Raw genomic sequence first — 18,765 nt, forward strand, 5'->3', positions numbered from 1 at the left:
TTTATATTTTATAATTTTATGTTCAAAATGCACATAAAAATAGGTTGAGAAACATTGGGTGTTAAGCCAAAAAATAAACCCTAAAGGCTGGTCCTAGCAGAGAATAAACCAGCAAAATTCTAGCTACCAGAGTCCAACTAAGCAATGATTACCTGAGAGGGGACACTCTTTGGAGGCTCAATTCGTATCGTGGGATCCCATTCTCCTGGAGGCAGAACGGTCACCTGGTCCAAGAACTCATCAATGCCAGACAGAAGGTCGTTCCTATCTTTGGCTTTGTACGCTACATCATGAAAGATCTGTCATGGTGGTAGAGAAGATATGAAAATGTGATTATGCATAAGTAAATGGAACTGCTGCTATCTAAAATTAATAATTAATGTATTCCTTTAATGTCTTCTCTTAAGGTCTTTGCACATTGAAGTCCGAATTTTTTTTTTGCGTTTTTTTCAGTTTCATATGTGAAAAACTCGTCACGTAAACAAACCTTGCACACTAAGTCCGATTTATTTAACCGCATTAATTAATCCAGTATGAAAAAACACAAAACATTTGGCAGTCAGTTCAAGCTGTGATGCTTTGTTCTCCTCTTTCTTCTCCAATGTAGGAATCGACCGAGGAATAGGCTACATATTGTGTTCATTTAATACTAGACTACATAGAGAGGAAGGAGAATTTTCCTCCTTATCAAAGAGCTGCACTGCGATTATTCTGCAATCCAAAGTTTATTTCAGGAAATCAGTGGAATTTTGATACATTGCTTGGGATACTTCACACATTCACGTATGTAAACAAATCCTGAACAGAGACTGTACATCAAATGTATAGACACCAAAGACTGTGGACACACACCAAGCAGCAGCAGGGGAGAGGTGCGCCAGCCACAGAAACCAGCATAGGGGTTCTCAACTGTCCGCCACATTCTGTCTTTATTTTATGCACTGTGTTTGTCAAAGTTATCTGTAGCTCAATTTACGGCATTTTTTTTTTTTGCCGTTCACTTGTACAGTGGTTCTGAACTGTCAAAACGCTTTTCGGATGTGAAAAGCGAGAAGAAGAAAAAAAAAAAAAATGAACCCGCTTTGGATTTTTTTTTTTGTGATGGATGAATGTTTCGAAGAAAGTGTTTCAAAATGATTCACACACTGTGAGGTTGAATTTATTTTTTAATGGGCGAAAATTACGGACGAAAATTTCGGATTCAGTGTGCAATAACCTTTACTATGGCATTTACTAAGGCTGCATTTATTTGCTTAGTAAAACAGTAATTCTTACAATTCAATATGAGAGAAATATTACTGTCATATGTGTCTTCACAAACAAACTGTCAAAAAAAAAAACTAGAGATTGTATAAAAGAAATTAGGATGTTACTACAGCAGAACACTCTTCTAAAATTTAAAATAAATGTAATAAAGTTTTTACAACAGTAAAATTGAAAATTATTTTTTCATATAAAATGTGTAAAACTATTTAAACATAAAAATGTAAACATTTTAAGTTTTATTGTTACATGATTATGGACCCTTTTCACGAGACTGAACTGTCATCATTATCTTAAATCCTTGAAAGTTTTTAATATTTAGATTTTTTTTTTCTTTGAGCATGAACATTTATATGTATTTATGTATGTATTCTATCATGTTTGCGTCAAAAATAACAAAAAATTAATTCCCGCCTATACAAGTTGTTTCTAATGCAGAGTCTATGGCAGGACAGCAAATTTGACAATATTCTCTACTCTGGCTGCCATCATCAGTCTCACACTATTTTTCGCCTTTTTCTGAAAGTATTGATAACACAACCGCAGCAAATAGGATTGTAAAAAAGTATTTGTTGTTCTCTCCCATTCACTGCGCTCTAAGTTGACTCAACTATGACGACTTCTGCTGCTGAGAATGTGAAATGGGTCTATTTAACAAGCCCACAGATTAAGAAAATCTAATTGATTTAACTTTATTTATAAGTTAAATAAAAAAACAAATACTTTACTTAAGGTTAAAGCATCTAAATAGGAGTTTTAACCAATCCGTATGGACCTTGCAGGGCAGATACCTCACCTCATCTGTCATCAACGTAGCTATAGATCTGCCAATCTCATGGTACTGGGCTCCTTTACCGAAAGGCCCTAACAGCAGGAAGAGAAACCTGTAAAAACAAGACAAGGAAATAGATAAATCTGTAGGAAAAGAAAGTTTCACATTTCGGTCATGAAATCCCCCTGTTCTATAAGGGGCTCCATTCATGTAAACAAGTCATGTTTTCAGTAGTCCTACCTTGTCGGAACGGGCACTTCGGTCAGTCCGGTGAGAAGAACAGCAGGCGAGAGTCGGATAAAGGCAATGATTGGACGCTCAAGGAAATCAACCTCCCCCACCAAAACATTTGAAGCTTCAGCCCCAGGCGGGATTTTCTTCATAAAATTCATGTCCACCTATAGAGCACAGATTAGCGGAAGATCATTCATAATGGACACTAATGGGTAACACCAAGGTTTGTAGTAGAAAACCAAATTCAGAAAAAAACACTTCTTTCCTTTAAGTAAACATGCAAAAATTAAAAGGAAATAAAACAAACTCTAGTCAGGCCAGTTTAACGTGGTGATCAGTGACAATGGAAACACAGACAAACATAAGTCCTATTAAACAAAAAAATATATATATTCTACAGTAAACCACTGACAATGAACAAAAGAAACAATTGCACAACAAACTATTACACCAAACCAGCGACACATGAGAATTAGGTGATCTTTCACAATCCACAGGCTACAGAATGCAAACCAGTCATGTCTAGAGAAATGTTTTTCCTCCTAGCGAGTGACGTTTGTCTAACCAGGATCAGTATTCATGGGAAGATGTCACCTAACCCCAAGCAAAATAGGACTTCACCTAAAGTTCAGCATCAGTTGCAGAGTCAGAAAAAGAGATCAAATAAACAGCTACTACAAACACCCAAAGACAATGGTCCAAAACAGGTGGGCGCGAGTTGAAAAACAGAAAATAATGTTTTAGTTTAGAGTTTCTGTTTTAGTTTGAAACATACGACCATGAGAATTTGTTCAAAACATTACTAAAAGAACGAAACACTTTGACTGAACTGATTTACTAATAATGACGTTTATTTTATGGGTGTATATAGGATGAGTAAATAAATATGTAGCGTAAAAATATTACATTCCAAATATTTTATGTTCAACTTGTAGGACATTTTTTGAAAAACAGCAAACAACTGTTTTAGTTTAGAGCTTCTGTTTTAGTTTGAAAAAATACAACCATGAGAATTTGTTCAAAACATTACTAAAAGTATGAAACACTGCTTTGACTGAACTGATATAGTAATGATGACTTTTTTTTTTTTTTGGGTGTATATAGGTTGAGTAAATAAATATATAGCTAAATAATATTATATTTTAAATATTGTGTGCAACTTATAAGACATTTGTTGAAGAAAATAAATGTTTTAGTCTAGAGCTTCTGTATTAGTTTAAAACATAAGACTATGAGAATTTGTTCAAAATGTTACAAGAACGAAAAACTTTGAACTGATTCACTGATGAAGTTTTCTTGTGTGTGTATACAGGTTGAGTAAATAAATATGTAAATAAAAGTATTACATTCCAAATATTGTGTGCGTCACAACATAATACTGATTCTTTAAATTAAAAAGCTTCAAATGCATTTAGTCTCATAAAAATGATTATTGTAGGTTTTATCATGTATTAATACAAATATATTATTAAAAAGTATGAATTAACAGTGTTTTATAAATTACCATAGAAACAAAATGATGCTCATTGTGTGATATCTACTACATAAACAAATAAAAGTAGGTACTTTTACAACTTTACATCCAATAAAAAAAACATTTCACTAAACCACTATTTTGGATTCATCACAAAAATACCAGTGTGTCTGAAGGTCTCGCTTTAAAGGAATAAGTCACCCAAAAATGAAAATTCGGTCATCATTTACTCACCCTTCACCTGTACCAAACCAGTTTTCCTTTTCTGTTGAACACAAAAGAATATATTTCTGAAAAACCCTTGACTTACACAGTATTTGTTTTTCCCAGCATGAAAGTCAATTGTTACAGGTTTGCAACATTCTTTATTATCTTCTTTTGTGTTCAACAGAAAAAAAAAACTCAAACTGGTTTTGAACAAGTAAAGGCTGAGTAAATGATGACAGAATTTTCCAATTGTCAATGTCTTTAAAGAGCCTGATATACAGAGGGAAAATAAGTATTGAATAAGTATTCTCAGAAAACATATTTCTAAAGGTGCTGTTAAGTTGAAAATTTCCCTGGATGTTGGTAACAACCAAGAAAATCCACAAATGCAAAGAAAAATCTAATTAGTTTACAAATTAGGTTCTGCATAATAAAATTAAATGATGCAGGAAAAAGGTGTTGAACACATGAAGAAAGGTGTAGAAAAACAGTAAAAGCCCAGACAGCAGCTGCAATCTCTCAGTAGTTCTTCAGCAACCCTCTGCCCTTTCTCATTGTAAATTAATATTAGCTGCTTCAGTCCAACATCTACATTAGCAGGGTGACCAGAGTGGACATTTCAGCAAGACAATGATCCAAAACACAGCAAAGAAAACTCTCAAATACTTTCAGCAAAAGAGAATCAAGCTGTAGAATGGCCCAGCCAATCACCTGCCTTGAATCCAATAGAGAATACAAAATAAAGCTCAGATTTGATAGATGAAACCCACAGAACCATCAAGATTTTTATACTCTGTTGAAGTCTGTCTTCTTCTCCATATGAGAGGCGTCTTTAAGCTGCCATTACCCAAAAAGCCTCTTACATAAAGTATTAAATCTGTAGTTCAGTACTTTCTCCTTGTGTCATTCCATTATTATTACATATTCATTTTTTTGTTGTTGTTTTGTTTTGTTATATTTTTATGTTTGTACTGTTTGGGTTTTTACCAAAATCTGGTTCAATTCCAAGTCAACAGCTCCTTTAGAGATATTATTACCAGGGAAAAACATGATGTGTTCAATACTTATTTTCCCTGCTAGGCTGAAACTAAACTAAATCAGAACAGAATCATGGTTCCTTTTTCACAAGACACTTCCGACATCACTGAACACAACACATAATGCAGTAATCATAACATGGTTAACAACTCGAGAAGACATCACAGAGTCACGAACACAACCTCATCAAACGCTCAATGGCCACACACTGGAGCACATGAAGTTAGAACCGTGCAGAGACTCACAGCAGGCCTTTTGGTGCCCACTCCCAGAGAGCCGCAACTACAGTGAAAAGGCGACTGGCTGTCCTGATATCAACCAGACAGACACGGACAGCATTCAGTGTTTGCTATACAAAGCTCAGCATAAAGAATTACACCCCCCTTGAAAATGAGTATTTGTATTCATTCCCCAGAGAATATAGTCAACAGTAGTTTTGTGCATTATAATAAGAGTCTGGTCACTGAACACGCTTAGGAATAGAAAGATAATACAATTTTAATTCAGAGGAGTTTTTGCCATTTAAACTAAATTAGATTTTAAATATATATATATATATATATATATATATATATATATATATATATATATATATATATATATATATATATATTTCTCTTGATTTTTCCTGTTTATTAAAATGAAATTAAATAATTTTACCCAACATATTAATTTGGGTGTACTACACTACCTGACAAAAGTCTTGTCGCCTATTTAATTTTTAGGAACAACAAACAATAACTTCTAGTTGATCATTTGGTATCAGAAGTGGCTTGAAAGGCAAAGGCCTCTAGATTACGCTTATTTTACAAAATTATATATGATCATGCCCTGACTTTTAATGATTTAATTAGGACAGTAAGATCCGACTTTGCTCAGACAAAAGTCTTGACACTTAACATAAATAATGTACAGAAGAGAATATAAAGGCATGGTGCAGTGGAACAAAAAATGTATATTGTGTTTGACTCCCATTAGCTTGGAGGACTGCATCTATACTTCTCTGCAATGACTCAAATAACTTAATAATTAATAAAATAATTAATAAAGTCATTTGGAATGCCAAAGAAAGCGTTCAGCGAGTTCAATAAGATACTTTGATTTCATCTTCAATGGCCCCTCCATCTGACCCCAGTCATGCTCAATAATGTTCATGTCTGGTGACTGGGCTGGCCAATCCTGGAGCACTTTGACCTTCTTTGCTATCAGGAACTTTGATGTGGAGGCTGAAGTGTGAGAAGGAGCGCTGTTCTTCTGAAGAATGTTGCCTCTCCTGTGCTTTGTAATGTAATGAGCAGCACAAATGTCTTGATACCTCAGGCTGTTGATGTTGCCATCCACTCTGCAGATCTCTTGCACGCCCCCATACTGAATGCAAACCCAAATCATGATTTTTCCTTCACCAAACTTGACTGATTTCTATGAGAATCTTAAGGTCCATGTTGGTTCTAATAGGTCTTCTGCAGTATTTGTGATGATTGGGATGCAGTTCAACAGATGATTCATCAGAAAAAAAACTACCTTCTGACACTTCCAAATGATCAACTAGAAGTCAAGTTATTGTTTATTGCACTTACAACTGGGATCAATGACAAGACTTATTTCAGGTAGTGTATATTTTGTACTCTGAAACTGAATTGAAAAGCTTTTTTCTAAGGTTAGTTTTAGTTTTGGCTCTGGACCTGATTAATCTTATGTATATGCACAAACACTATACTATTGTTAAGCATCCTATAGAAAATATTGATTTAAAAGCAGTATCTGTGAAGGGTGTACTCATTAATGCTGAGCACTGTATGTATATATTAGCTTTTTTCAGATCAATTTTGAACAATGCCTTTAGTTATATTTATTTGATATTTTACACTTAATGCAAATAAATTTTTTTTTTTAATTACATAATTTAACAAATAACATGATTAAATGGAATACAATAATAAACTTACAAACAATGTGAAATTATGTGGGGGTCTCATGATCATCAGCCACCATGTAAACTTATGAAAGACTGTGGTAAAAATAGCTTTTTCATTCAAAGCCTGCAAATTAAGGAATGCTCTCACTTTTAAATATCATAAAGGCACATGGATCACTTTTAATTAGCCAATTTATTTTAGCTGTTTTTAATTGATGTTGTATTTTTAGTACATTAAAATCTTTACTGTAGTGCTTTGTTTTTAAGAAAATTTGCATTCCAAAATAAATGAAATAAAAATAAAATGATACAAATTTTATTATTATTATTATTATTTGAGTTTTTTTATGTCAAAATGGGCTGATTTGTGTTTGTGTGATTCTGTTGTCTGAACAGTCTTAACCCATCTGCAAAATGTACAACTAGCTGAAAGAAACTCACTCTGCTGAAGTCCACTGTGCTATTTTCCCTGCTGCCACCGGTGCCATTTATTCGGCTTTCACTGGACTTACTGTTCTCCAGGATGCCCGGGGCCGACTGGGGCGACGCAAGAAGACCTGTTGGGGTGAGAAAAAAAGTAAGAAAAAAAAAACACAAGAAAAAGATTGCAGTTAGACATTTGATGGCGACTCAAATCTCTAATATCCAGAGAAGGTTTACTGCACACTCAGTGTGTGGACATGCAGAGTAGGTCACATGCTTTCTGCATAACATCACACAACAGTGCTCATGGATACGATGCTGAAAGATTTGTAGATTTTCCATCCCAGAGAATGTATTGGATGGAAATCAAACCTTTAATTTAAAATGATGAGTTCATCTGGGGTGAGCATTAAGGCTAAATCATTAACTTGAGGTCTGATAAATTGTTCCTGGCTTCTGACTGAGGATTTTAGCTACACAAAGAGTAGCGATCGAAAATCATCTCTCGATATCCATAAAGAGACTGCAAAACTGTGTTAACATGAGGGGACATTTCATGGAAACAAACTCTCCTGCTATCTGAGCCTGCCGCCTGACGTCAAAGCGAACTTAAAAATAAAGGGAGCAAAAAAGACCTTCCTTCTATGGTCTTCCCTGTAAACACATGGAACAGACACATCTGTCACTGCAATTGTTTAATATCGCTGCCTCGCTATGATCTGGTCAGGCACTTATAATGAAGGTTTGCAAGCACACGAGTGGCACGCTCTGCCAGCATGAACGCTGCAAAGTACAACATGAAGAAACTCCATGACATCATCCGCTCCCATTTCCACAGGCTCGGTTTACACTTCTGGAATTTAGCGTATACTTAGACTCCAGTGACCAAAAGTGTCTCAAGAGACTTTCTGCTCCTTGGCATGACATCATTCATTAGCACTTGTGAGGTTCTGTGACACTTTATAGTGTGCTTAATTTAAAGCTATTTGGATTACAGTATGTAGTGTATTAATGGACCCTTTAAGTATTCCCAGGGTTTCATACAAACATGCATACACACATATACACGCACACAAACACACTTGAACATACAAACATACACATGATACATTCTTGCATACAAACATACACATATATACACATAAATATACATACTGTATACACACACACACACACACACACACACACACACACACACACACACACATTCATACATATACAGTTGAAGTCGGAATTCTTACCACCCTCTAAATCAGTGGTTCTCAAAGTGGACCCCTGCCTGGTGTTTTTCAAAAAGCCATGTTTTTTTTTTATTAAACCATAAGAATGACCATATTTTATCCATAAACTACTGAAGAAAAAAAATAGTCGTTTATAGTTACTATATACTATATAGCTAATATAGTAGCTTACAGTAACTAGTTCTATTGGATTGCGACGCCTGGGGTAATTATATTGTATTAAAGACACAGCAATAGCGTCAGATGTAGCAGATTGAATTTATAACACAAGGTTAAACTTTCTGGCACATTAACAGCACTGACATGCATTAAAGAAAGTAAACGAATGTGCAGCATTGCATTTATAACCACTGCATTTATAACCACCTCAGAGGATATTGGGCGTCGCCAGTTACTGGCATTGTCATTTTGGGGGTCGCGGGCTGAAAGGTTTTGGAATCCCTGCTCTAAATTTGTTAAACAGAAAGAGATTTTTTTCAACACATTTTAAAACAATAGTTTTATTTACTCATTTCTAATAACTGATTTCTTTTGTCTTTGCCATGATGACAGGACATACTATTTTACTTGATGTTTTTCAAGATACTAGTATTCAGCTTCAAGTGCAATTTAAAGACTTAACTAGGTTAATTCGGTTAACTAGGCAAGTCATTGTATAACAATGGTTTGTTCTGTAGGCAATCACAAAAAAAAAAATCTTGAGGCGGTAAATGACCTTAAAATGGTTTTAAAAACTGCTTTTATAAGCTGAAATAAGACTTTCTCCAGAATAAAAAAATAGGGAATGCTGTGACAAATTCCTTGCTCTGTTAAACATCATTTGGGAAATTTTCGAAAAAACTAAATTCACAGGAGGACTAATAGATCTGACTTCAACTGTATGCACCATTGGTAGACTGTAGATTTAAAAGGTCAAGCTATTCTAAATAATATTCAGGAGCCAGGCATTAATTTAGGCTTAATTAAAACTCTTAAAGTGCCTGTTGAATCGCATTTTGACTCACAAAGGACCATAGGTTCAGCTAAAAATCTTCCTTAATGCACAACTAAAAAAAACTGAAAAAAAAAAAAAACCTGATGGTTTGAAAGCGATTAAACTTACAAAAGCTTTGGTGTTGTTTATTTTGTAGCGCTTTAAAAGCCATTGATTATAGCAAAATATTTAGTTAACAATACCTCTTAAACCAATAAACCACTTTTGCAAGATACTTGAGGTCCTGCATACTATCTGTGTATTTTTCAGATATCTTCAAATATGGTGTGAAGATGAAAAGTCTCACAAGGGTAGTCAAGAACTTTATAAAACATTTGATTGATTGGTCATGGTGAAATTCGAGAAAAGCACAGTGTGACACAAGAAGACATTGAAATATTGTTCAGGGTGACAGAGAGAAGAGTGCGAGCGAGAAAGGTTTAAAAGAGACAGGAGAGAACGTGACGGAAGGCGAGATATAGATAAGAGAGATTAAAAAAAAAAGTGTGCTCAGCATAAACGAGCCCTTTCTATTTCTCAATGAATATAGACAATAAGTGTTGGTGCATTTAATCAAAACTGTTTTATTCAAAAGTTCAATTATATTAATTAAATTAAGACTTTGTTCATCTAACATCTTTAGGTATAAAAGGATAATGCATTTAAATTCAAATGAGATATTGCAAAAAATAAAACTATAAAATGACAACAATTATATATTGATGTTATTAATACATTTATATATGATTGTTTTTTGATTATGAAACATATAATAGATTGAGTAGACTCAGTTAGCAAGAAACATTATAAATGAAAGCGATATAAAAATGATCATATATATGTAGATTAAATACAAATAAGAACATAAACTAAAGGGATGAAACAGATGTGCAATATTGGGTAAGTGTTTTATATAATCTTCACAATAAATTCATTAGTAGCATAAATGTCTACTGGACACATTTAAGACAAAGTGAACAATTTAATTAGTTAATACGCATTCGCATATGGTTCTGTAAATTCCATGAATGAAAGTAATGGGAGTTCCCTGATTGGTAGGCGAGAGGGGTGTGTTTCAACTCGTTACCTGATTGGCTCACATCAGGTTTTAGCCATACTTGCATCACTGATTCTGTGATCAGTCTTGTGGCTTGTTATCAAGTGCCATGAATGTGCTCTTATCCTGGCTATCTATCGTATATCAGGCTTGACATCTCATCCTGGATCAGCAAACATGCAACGGACTAAGCCAGGAGGACCTGATTAAACTTAAGTCAAGCAGGGCTTTTTCTGTTATCCTGACTTTCTTGATTCCGCTTTTGTGTAATACCCCTCTGATCAATTATAATCCAGATTCAACATTACAGATCCTGCAGAGTGACTACTGTGAATGCACACAATGCGATATCGATGCTAAAATTATATATTGTGCAGCCCGAACTACATTGTAGAACTAATTTAGCAGCTAATTTTTAATCAAAACAGAGACCTCATAATCCACATCACTAATCAGGACATGGTGTAATTAGTAACCATTTTCTGCACTCGTGCCAACCATAAAGAGTGAGAGGCTGAGCAAATGTATCATGCAGGTGATACGTCATGCTGATGGGCTGGATATTTGCCTGACTGCGGAAGGGGCAAGAGCCTGGTCGGGTCATGAACCACCTTCTCATCCTGAACGGCGTAAAAGGCTGGCAGTGGATCCCCCACGTCCTCCTCAGGTGGGAACACCACGACCTCTGGAATGTCGTCCCGGTCTCCCCGCGCCACCAGCAGCTCGGGGCCCTGCTGAGAGGGTCCTGGAGGGCGGAGGGATGGCGAAGCGCGGTGGGCGGTGGGGGGAGAGTTTTGAGGAGTGGTAGAGGGGGTGGAGTTGGCACTGGACAGAAGCTGATTGAGAATGATGGAGGATCGGGAGTAGCGGGACTCTCTGGAGGGACGGCGTGAGCTGGGGGGGGTGGAGGTGGAGGAGGTACGTCTGAGGAGGGACAGACGGGAGGTAGAGAGACCCTCCCCTGATGGGACCAGCACAGAGAAGATGAGGAGAAGGATGAAGAGAGGAAAAGGAAAGGTAAACAGACTGCAGATGGAGTAAAACAACACATGAATGTATGATGAGAATGGGATGAAGGAGAGCTGGGAGTGTTTGTTAGAATGATGTGAGGAGGTGAGAAGGTGGGAAGAACGAACAGTGCAAATCAATTGCTTGATTCAACACCCAAAGACATGACCATCACACACTGACAGACAACATTTGAATAAGTCATGCTGGTGTGTTTTTGCTTGTAAAAACCATCAGTGAACTCTCATTCAACAAGGCCTGTTTCACAGAAACCAAATTCAAGCAGAGACTATTTTTTAAATGCAGCACATGCTGAAAATATTTAATAAATGTTTTATCCACATAAAACAAAAGCTAATCTCTCATATAATATATCCCAATGAGTTAAGTTAACTCAAACCCTTTGAGGAAACAGATTGCAACAAACTATACAAGTTCAAAAACTAATCCTAATGAGTTCTGTGAACTTGATCCATTTGAGTAAACGAAGCAATTTAAACACAGTAAAACCAAATAAATGAATGAACTCAAACCAACTGAGTATTGTAAAACCCAATAAGTTAAAGCAACTCAAAGTACTGTGATTACTGTGAAATTACTCCATTTAAGTTGAAGCAATGAGGTATTTCATTAACTCATTACCTTTAACACTGACTTTGAAACTCTATTTAAATGAGTAGAACTACAGTACAGTAGTTAACTACACTCATTTCATTTCATAAAGTTGACTATTGGGGTTTATAGTGTACTAAAAGACAGATAATATTACTTAAAAACTGTATTGTAAATACTTTATATAAGCATTTGCACAGTAGCGTTACTGAAATGGATATGAAAACTGCATATATATTTACACACATTTAGTTTATAAATAAATAAATAAATAAATAAATAAAATAAATAAACTCAATGAGGAGCTTAAAAAATTTCTGCACGCACATATTCTGTGTGAGCCTGCTTATGTATAATGCATAGTAGGGCTAATGTTGAGCAAATCACTGTTTTGTTTACAATGGTAACCAAGGAAATGCTAAATTTCAAAGCAGTTTAAAGTTCTACATTTGTTGACAATCAATAAAAAATAAATCTTTCTATTTCTGGGGTTTGACCTCAGCTCAACAGAGTAATCGCCATCTGTATGCCAATACACCACCATTCAAAGGCTAGGGACAAGTGAATTGAGCAGAGAAGCAACAAAAAAAAAAAACATTTAGGCCCAATCCCAATTCTACACCTTAGCCCTTCCCCTTACCCCTCGTTTTGAGCTTTCACATGAAAGGGTAAAGGTGTCCCAATTCTCTTTAGCTTGAAGATGTAGGCCTAAGAGGCTAGATAGCCCTTAAAACAGAGATTTTCCAGGACCACACTCGAAACCAAGGGGTAAAAGGGGCTTGTCATTACGAATTTTTACAACAAACAAGAACATGTTTTTATCTATTCATAACAGTGTTTGTTTTTTACCATCATGCTTAAAAATAATAATAATAATAATAATAACATCGCTAAAATAAAAATCCGCTGAATTTCACTATAATCCATAATAATAACTCTTGTATACAGTTAAAGTCAGAATTATTAGCCCCCCTCTTTATTTTTCCCCAATTTCTGTTTAATGGAGAGAAGTTTTTTTTTAAACACATTTCTAAACATAGTTTTAATAACTCATTTCTAATAACTGATTTATTTTATCTTTGCCATGATGACAGTAAATAATATTTGACTAGATATTTTTCAAGACACTTCTATACAGCTTAAAGTGACATTTAAAGGCTTAACTAGGTTAATCAGGTTAACTAGCCAGGTTAGGGTAATAAGGCAAGTTATTGTATAATGACGGTTTGTTCTGTAGAAAGTCGGAAAAATAATTAGCTTAAAGGGGCTAATAATTTTGTCCCTAAAATGCTTTTAAAAAAAATGTTAAAACTGCTTTTATTCTAGCTGAAATAAAACAAATAGGACTTTCTCCAGAAGAAAAAATATTATAGGACAAACTGTGAAAATTCCCTTGCTCAGTTTAACATCATTTGGAAAATTTTTAAAAAGAAGAAAAAAATAATAATAAAAAAATCAAAGGGGGGCTAATAATTCTGACTTCAACTGTCAACGAGTTCCAAAACATGCTTTTACATCTTTCACTCAAAAACCCTGTCAGAAAAGTCTAGTGTCTGCTATAATGTTAATGTTGTTTTTGTGCGTTTACATAGATGAAATATAATTGGGATTGGGCCTAACAATGTTTTTATGAAGCCCTTTTTTATGTAAATGCTCATTATTTTAAAAAAGTTATTTTATTTTATACAGTTTTGATCAACCAAATACAAAGCTAAAGTTAATTTTTAAATAAAATTGTAGTAACCCTTCACTTTTAAACGGTAGTGCATCATGTCACACCCCATGAAATAAAAAGTCAGGGCAATATATTTTAATGGTAGTGAAACAGACCTTAGGAACACAACAAGACCGTCATTTTAGCCCTATAATAAAGACACTTAGGTGTGAGTAAAAACAGCAAACGCAGCCAACAGAGCTCATACTGACAGCCTCAAATCAGTCAATGAAGACAACATGCACTGGTCAAACGTTGCTTCATCTACATCTAAACCACATTTACTCCTTGAAGTCTTTAAGTTTTTACTTCTGGCCACAGATGTAAGGACCCAATGCACCCTTTATTTCTTGTTTTTAAATAGGAAGAAAGAATCAGTAAGTTTAATGAATTACAGTAAATATTAGAAAAATAAAAACATTCAAGCACAGCAAAAGCTCTCACCATTCCTCTCAAGCAAGTGCGGGTCTGAATGTTTCTTGCCTATGTCGGCGAAGGAGCGCACGAGCGGGATGCGATTGCTGAGCTTCTTCTCGTTCTGGTGATGATGTCTTTTCAGCACAGCGTCTCGTACCTTCTCTCTTACACTCTCATCCAGCTGCTCTGATGCCACCATGTTGTCTAATACCATGTCTGTGAACCGAAGGGGATTTTTTTTTTTTAGACATGAATTTAGTTGATGCCAAGGAATATGGGTTCATCTATCAGCCAAACATTACCTGCTATCTCCTCAATGCTGTTTGCTCTCATGTCCAGCATGACTGTGCCATTGAGAATGCAGCTGCGCAACTCAAACAGGCTGTGCAAAGAAAGTGTGGCGACGTAAGGCTTACTCCAGCGCTCTCCTCCATCCTCTACATCCTCTTCAAACTTCAGCCACCTGAACCAAATTACATTTTAAGAATTAGGCATATTTTTGACAGTTGTCTGATGGCTAAATATTTAGGTTATTCAGAGTTTGCAAGATACACTGTGGTGCACTTGACAGGAAAAAAAAACTCATATATATATATATATATATATATATATATATATATATATATATATATATATATATATATATATATATATATATATATATATATGTGTGCATATATGTTACTATACAGGGCTAGAAATTGCAACAGTTTTGGTCTCGGATGTGCCTGAAATTTTATCTATGCGACCTCAAAATATATTTGAAAGCATTTGTGCGAGCGGATAAATTGTTACCGTGCAACCGGTTTCACTGCAAAATACATCTTTGCATCTAAATTGCCAAGCGCATCGCTCAGGAATGGTTTAAAACAGTTGACATGACAACTTGCTGCAGTGAACAAAGGCAGCAATGCTTGCCCTGCCTTAAAGCTCTTCTTATTGGCCCCCTGCTCTAGAACAGAACGCGAATGGATTGGTTAATATCAGCTGTTAATCACTCAGTTCCGATGACAGGGAGCTACAGCTGTGCAAATGTGAAGTTCTGGATACGAGAGGATGAAAATAATGCTGACAGATTTTGTTTTAGAAACCACCTAATGTTACAAATAATGGCACATCTGATTAGTGATCATGTGGTGAATGTTAATCCACAATTGACACATTTCAAAGAGTGGATAAAGACTTCCAGTGGGTTAAAGTCCTCTATAAAATAAAGTCTAAAGTCATTGCATTTCAAATACAATAAATCTGTTGATATAAAACTTGTAGTAACGGTGCTCATAATTTTTGATGGATGCTCCTAAATTTTGGCTGCTGCATCTAAATTTTTGAGGTTAGGAGCTCTGGTGCTACCAATCAAAAAGGTTAATTTCGAGCCCTGCTATATCAACCCTTTGCCACCCTGTTCTCTATACATGACTTTAAACCAGCTGGTCTCAGTTTTGTTTGATGCAATTTTCTCTCAAGTCAGTGTGTGTGTGTGTGTTTCCCTGTGTGTGTGTGTATTTATAAGCACATATACACACACTATATCTAGATCGTTACACACACCTATACTTCATTAGTATTAGTCATATTGGTTTACAAGTCAAATTTATTATTTAATTTAAAAATAATTGATTAATAATACTAAAATACTAAATTATAAAATTATAATTAAATAATAATAATAATAATAATAATAATAATAATAATAACAACATCAATAATAATATATATATATTAACTAAATATATATATATATATATATATATATATATATTTTTTTTTTTTAAACTACTAAAATATGAATTATAAAATTCTAATTAAATAATGATAACAACAATAATAATATATTAATTTAAGAAAACTATTTAATTAAAAAGACTAAAATACTAATAATTGAAATGTTTTATTTAAATAATAATGATAATAATAATAGTAGTAGTAGTAGTAATAATAATAATAATAATAATAATAAATTAATTAAATATAATTAATTTAAAATACTTATCTACTAATTATAAATTATAATTAAATAATAATAGTTATTGTAATAAATAATATTATATTCATTTGAAAAATATTTACTAAAATACTAATAATTGAAAAAATGTTATAATAATAATAATTTTTTAAATAAAAAAATAATACAATTATTAGAAATAGTTTAATTAAATGTAATACAAACAATTTAAACCACACTTTCAAAAAAAAGCACACAACGTAAAATATGAAATTATACATATGTATAACGTTATTATAAGCATCAGTAAAAAAATGTAAAGTGTATTTCACACACTATTTATTATTATGCTTAAATGTAATGTACATTTATTTATTTAAACATTCCGTTGCATTTAATAGCTTTATGATCTTTTATTTAAATTATTTAATACTTATTATCTCATCATTAATTCATTGTATGCACTCTCTCGGCTTCATTTAGCTTCTCACCTGGCTGTCTCTTTCCACTCACAAGTGAGTCCATCGCGGAAGCACAGCTCGTCAAGCTCAGTGAAGAGGTCATGAGGAATGTGCTCCTCGTCATCATCCTCAGTGCCGAGGATAAACTGGACCCTCTGTGAAGGAGTGTCTGAAGCCACCAGTGGAAAAGCACAGAGCCAAAATATTTACACCAAGCAAATAAAACAGATAGATTAGCCCCATTATGACCTGCTTTTCTTACCGTACGTTGGTGAATCTCTGCCGTCCTCTCGCTCAGAGCATCTGTCTTTCCTTTTCCGATGGTGCTTATGACCACGGTGACGGTGTCTCCTTCTGCTTTGTCTTCCTAAAGGTACATGTACGCCAACATAAACTGCTCTGTGACCTGTAAAGAGAAAGACATTAGAACTTTGTCCTGTAATGTAAGAGATAGGAAACTCTTTTGAGATGCATAATACACAAGAAAAGGAGTGCGATACAACAAACAGCATTCCAGACACACAAGCTGAATAATTCATTCTACAAACTGCTAATCCCAGCAATACATATTCCCTGAGGCACATTTTAATGCACACCAAAAATAGAGATCAATAAACAAATGAGCAATGAGGAAAATGGTCTACTAGCAAATTGCATCACATTTGTTTAAATAACTTAAGCATAATGGCCAAAAGTGATAAGCATGATGCTTTTTTAATGACTCTACATATTTAAAGGGATAGTTCACCCAAAAATTCATAATTTAAAAACTGTCAATGTACTTTTCATCCACTTATTCTAAATGTATTTAAGTTTTTTATGCACGTTTGCACACACCCTGAGCATAAACTACCTGACAAAGGTCTTGTCGTCTATCCAAGTTTTAGGAAACATCATTTGGTTTCAGAAGTTGCTCATATGAAAGGCAAAATCCTCTAGATTACGCTTATTTTACCAAAATAAAATATGATTATGCATTGATTTTTAATTATTTAATTAGAAAAGTAAGGTATGACTATGCTCAGACAAAAGTCTTGTAATTTAAAAGAAATAATGTACAGTATAGAATATAAAGTCATGGTGCAGTGGAAAAAGAATTAATATTGTGTTTGACTCCCATGAGCTTGGACGACTGCATCTATACATCTCTGCAATGACTCAAATCACTTCTTAATAAACTCATCTGGAATGGCAAAAAAAAAAAGCGTTCTTGTATGGCTCCCAGAGTTCATCAAGATTCTTTGGATTCATCTTCAATGCCTCCTCTTTAATCTTATCCCAGACATCCCAAACTCTGGTTACTGGACTGGCCAATCCTTGACCTTCTTTGCTTTCAGGAACTTTGATACCCTCTCCTGTGGTTTGTAATGTAATGGGCAGCACAAATGTTTTGATACCTCAGGCTGTTGATGTTGCCATCCACTCTGCAGATCTCCAACACGCCCCCATACTGAATATAACCCCAAACCACCATTCTTCCTTCACCAAACTTGACTGATTTCTATGAGAATCTTGCAGGTTCCAATATGTCTTCTGCAGTATTTGTGATGATTAGGATGCAGTTCAACAGATGATTCATCGGAAAAATCCACTTTCTGCCACTTTTCCAAATCATTAACTAGAAGTCAAGCATCGGGCACTTTGTTAGAAACTCTTCTACTGTATGTTTCTGTTTGTACAGCTCTCTTATATTTTTATACTTTGTGCTTTGTTTTTACAGCCACATACATTATATCCCAAGTCTATAAATATTTTATATTTGCTTTTATTTTCTATTGCATAACTTCTGTTTCTCCAAATTTTAGATTCTCATTGTAATTATTATTTTGTTATTGTTGTCATTTTAAGGTCACGAGTTGTGTTGTGTAAGCATTTCACTGCATATCATACTGTATATGACTGTGGGTATGTAAACGGCGAGTAAATTTACATTTTTGGCAGAACTATCCCTTCAGTTAAACCATTTAAATATGAAGGACACAAAGTTTGCTTAAAGGTATTAAACTAAAAA

General features: G+C 34.4%; 1 protein-coding gene across 21 annotated transcripts in view; it reads right to left on the reverse strand.

The window, feature by feature from the left end:
* Positions 1-18,765, reverse strand: part of slc4a7 (solute carrier family 4 member 7) — an 83,066-nt gene that overhangs the window by 27,217 nt on the left and 37,084 nt on the right. For 4 of the 21 annotated variants that reach the window (XM_073926591.1, XM_073926587.1, XM_073926596.1 and 1 more), the window contains exons 3-12: positions 17,017-17,160; positions 16,785-16,923; positions 14,651-14,811; positions 14,415-14,564; positions 11,166-11,558; positions 7,345-7,460; positions 5,234-5,296; positions 2,276-2,433; positions 2,060-2,147; positions 153-299 (exon numbers count right to left, since the gene is read on the reverse strand). In XM_073926591.1, coding sequence (XP_073782692.1) covers positions 153-299; positions 2,060-2,147; positions 2,276-2,433; positions 5,234-5,296; positions 7,345-7,460; positions 11,166-11,558; positions 14,415-14,564; positions 14,651-14,811; positions 16,785-16,923; positions 17,017-17,160 — 1,559 coding nt within the window. Of the gene's footprint in view, positions 1-152; positions 300-2,059; positions 2,148-2,275; positions 2,434-5,233; positions 5,297-7,344; positions 7,461-11,165; positions 11,680-14,375; positions 14,565-14,650; positions 14,812-16,784; positions 16,924-17,016; positions 17,161-18,765 lie in introns of all 21 variants that reach the window. The other 17 variants (XM_073926593.1, XM_073926589.1, XM_073926598.1 and 14 more) reach the window with 7 other exon arrangements.

Source organism: Danio rerio, chromosome 16, assembly GCF_049306965.1.
Source record: "Danio rerio strain Tuebingen ecotype United States chromosome 16, GRCz12tu, whole genome shotgun sequence".
Lineage (NCBI taxonomy): Eukaryota > Metazoa > Chordata > Actinopteri > Cypriniformes > Danionidae > Danio > Danio rerio.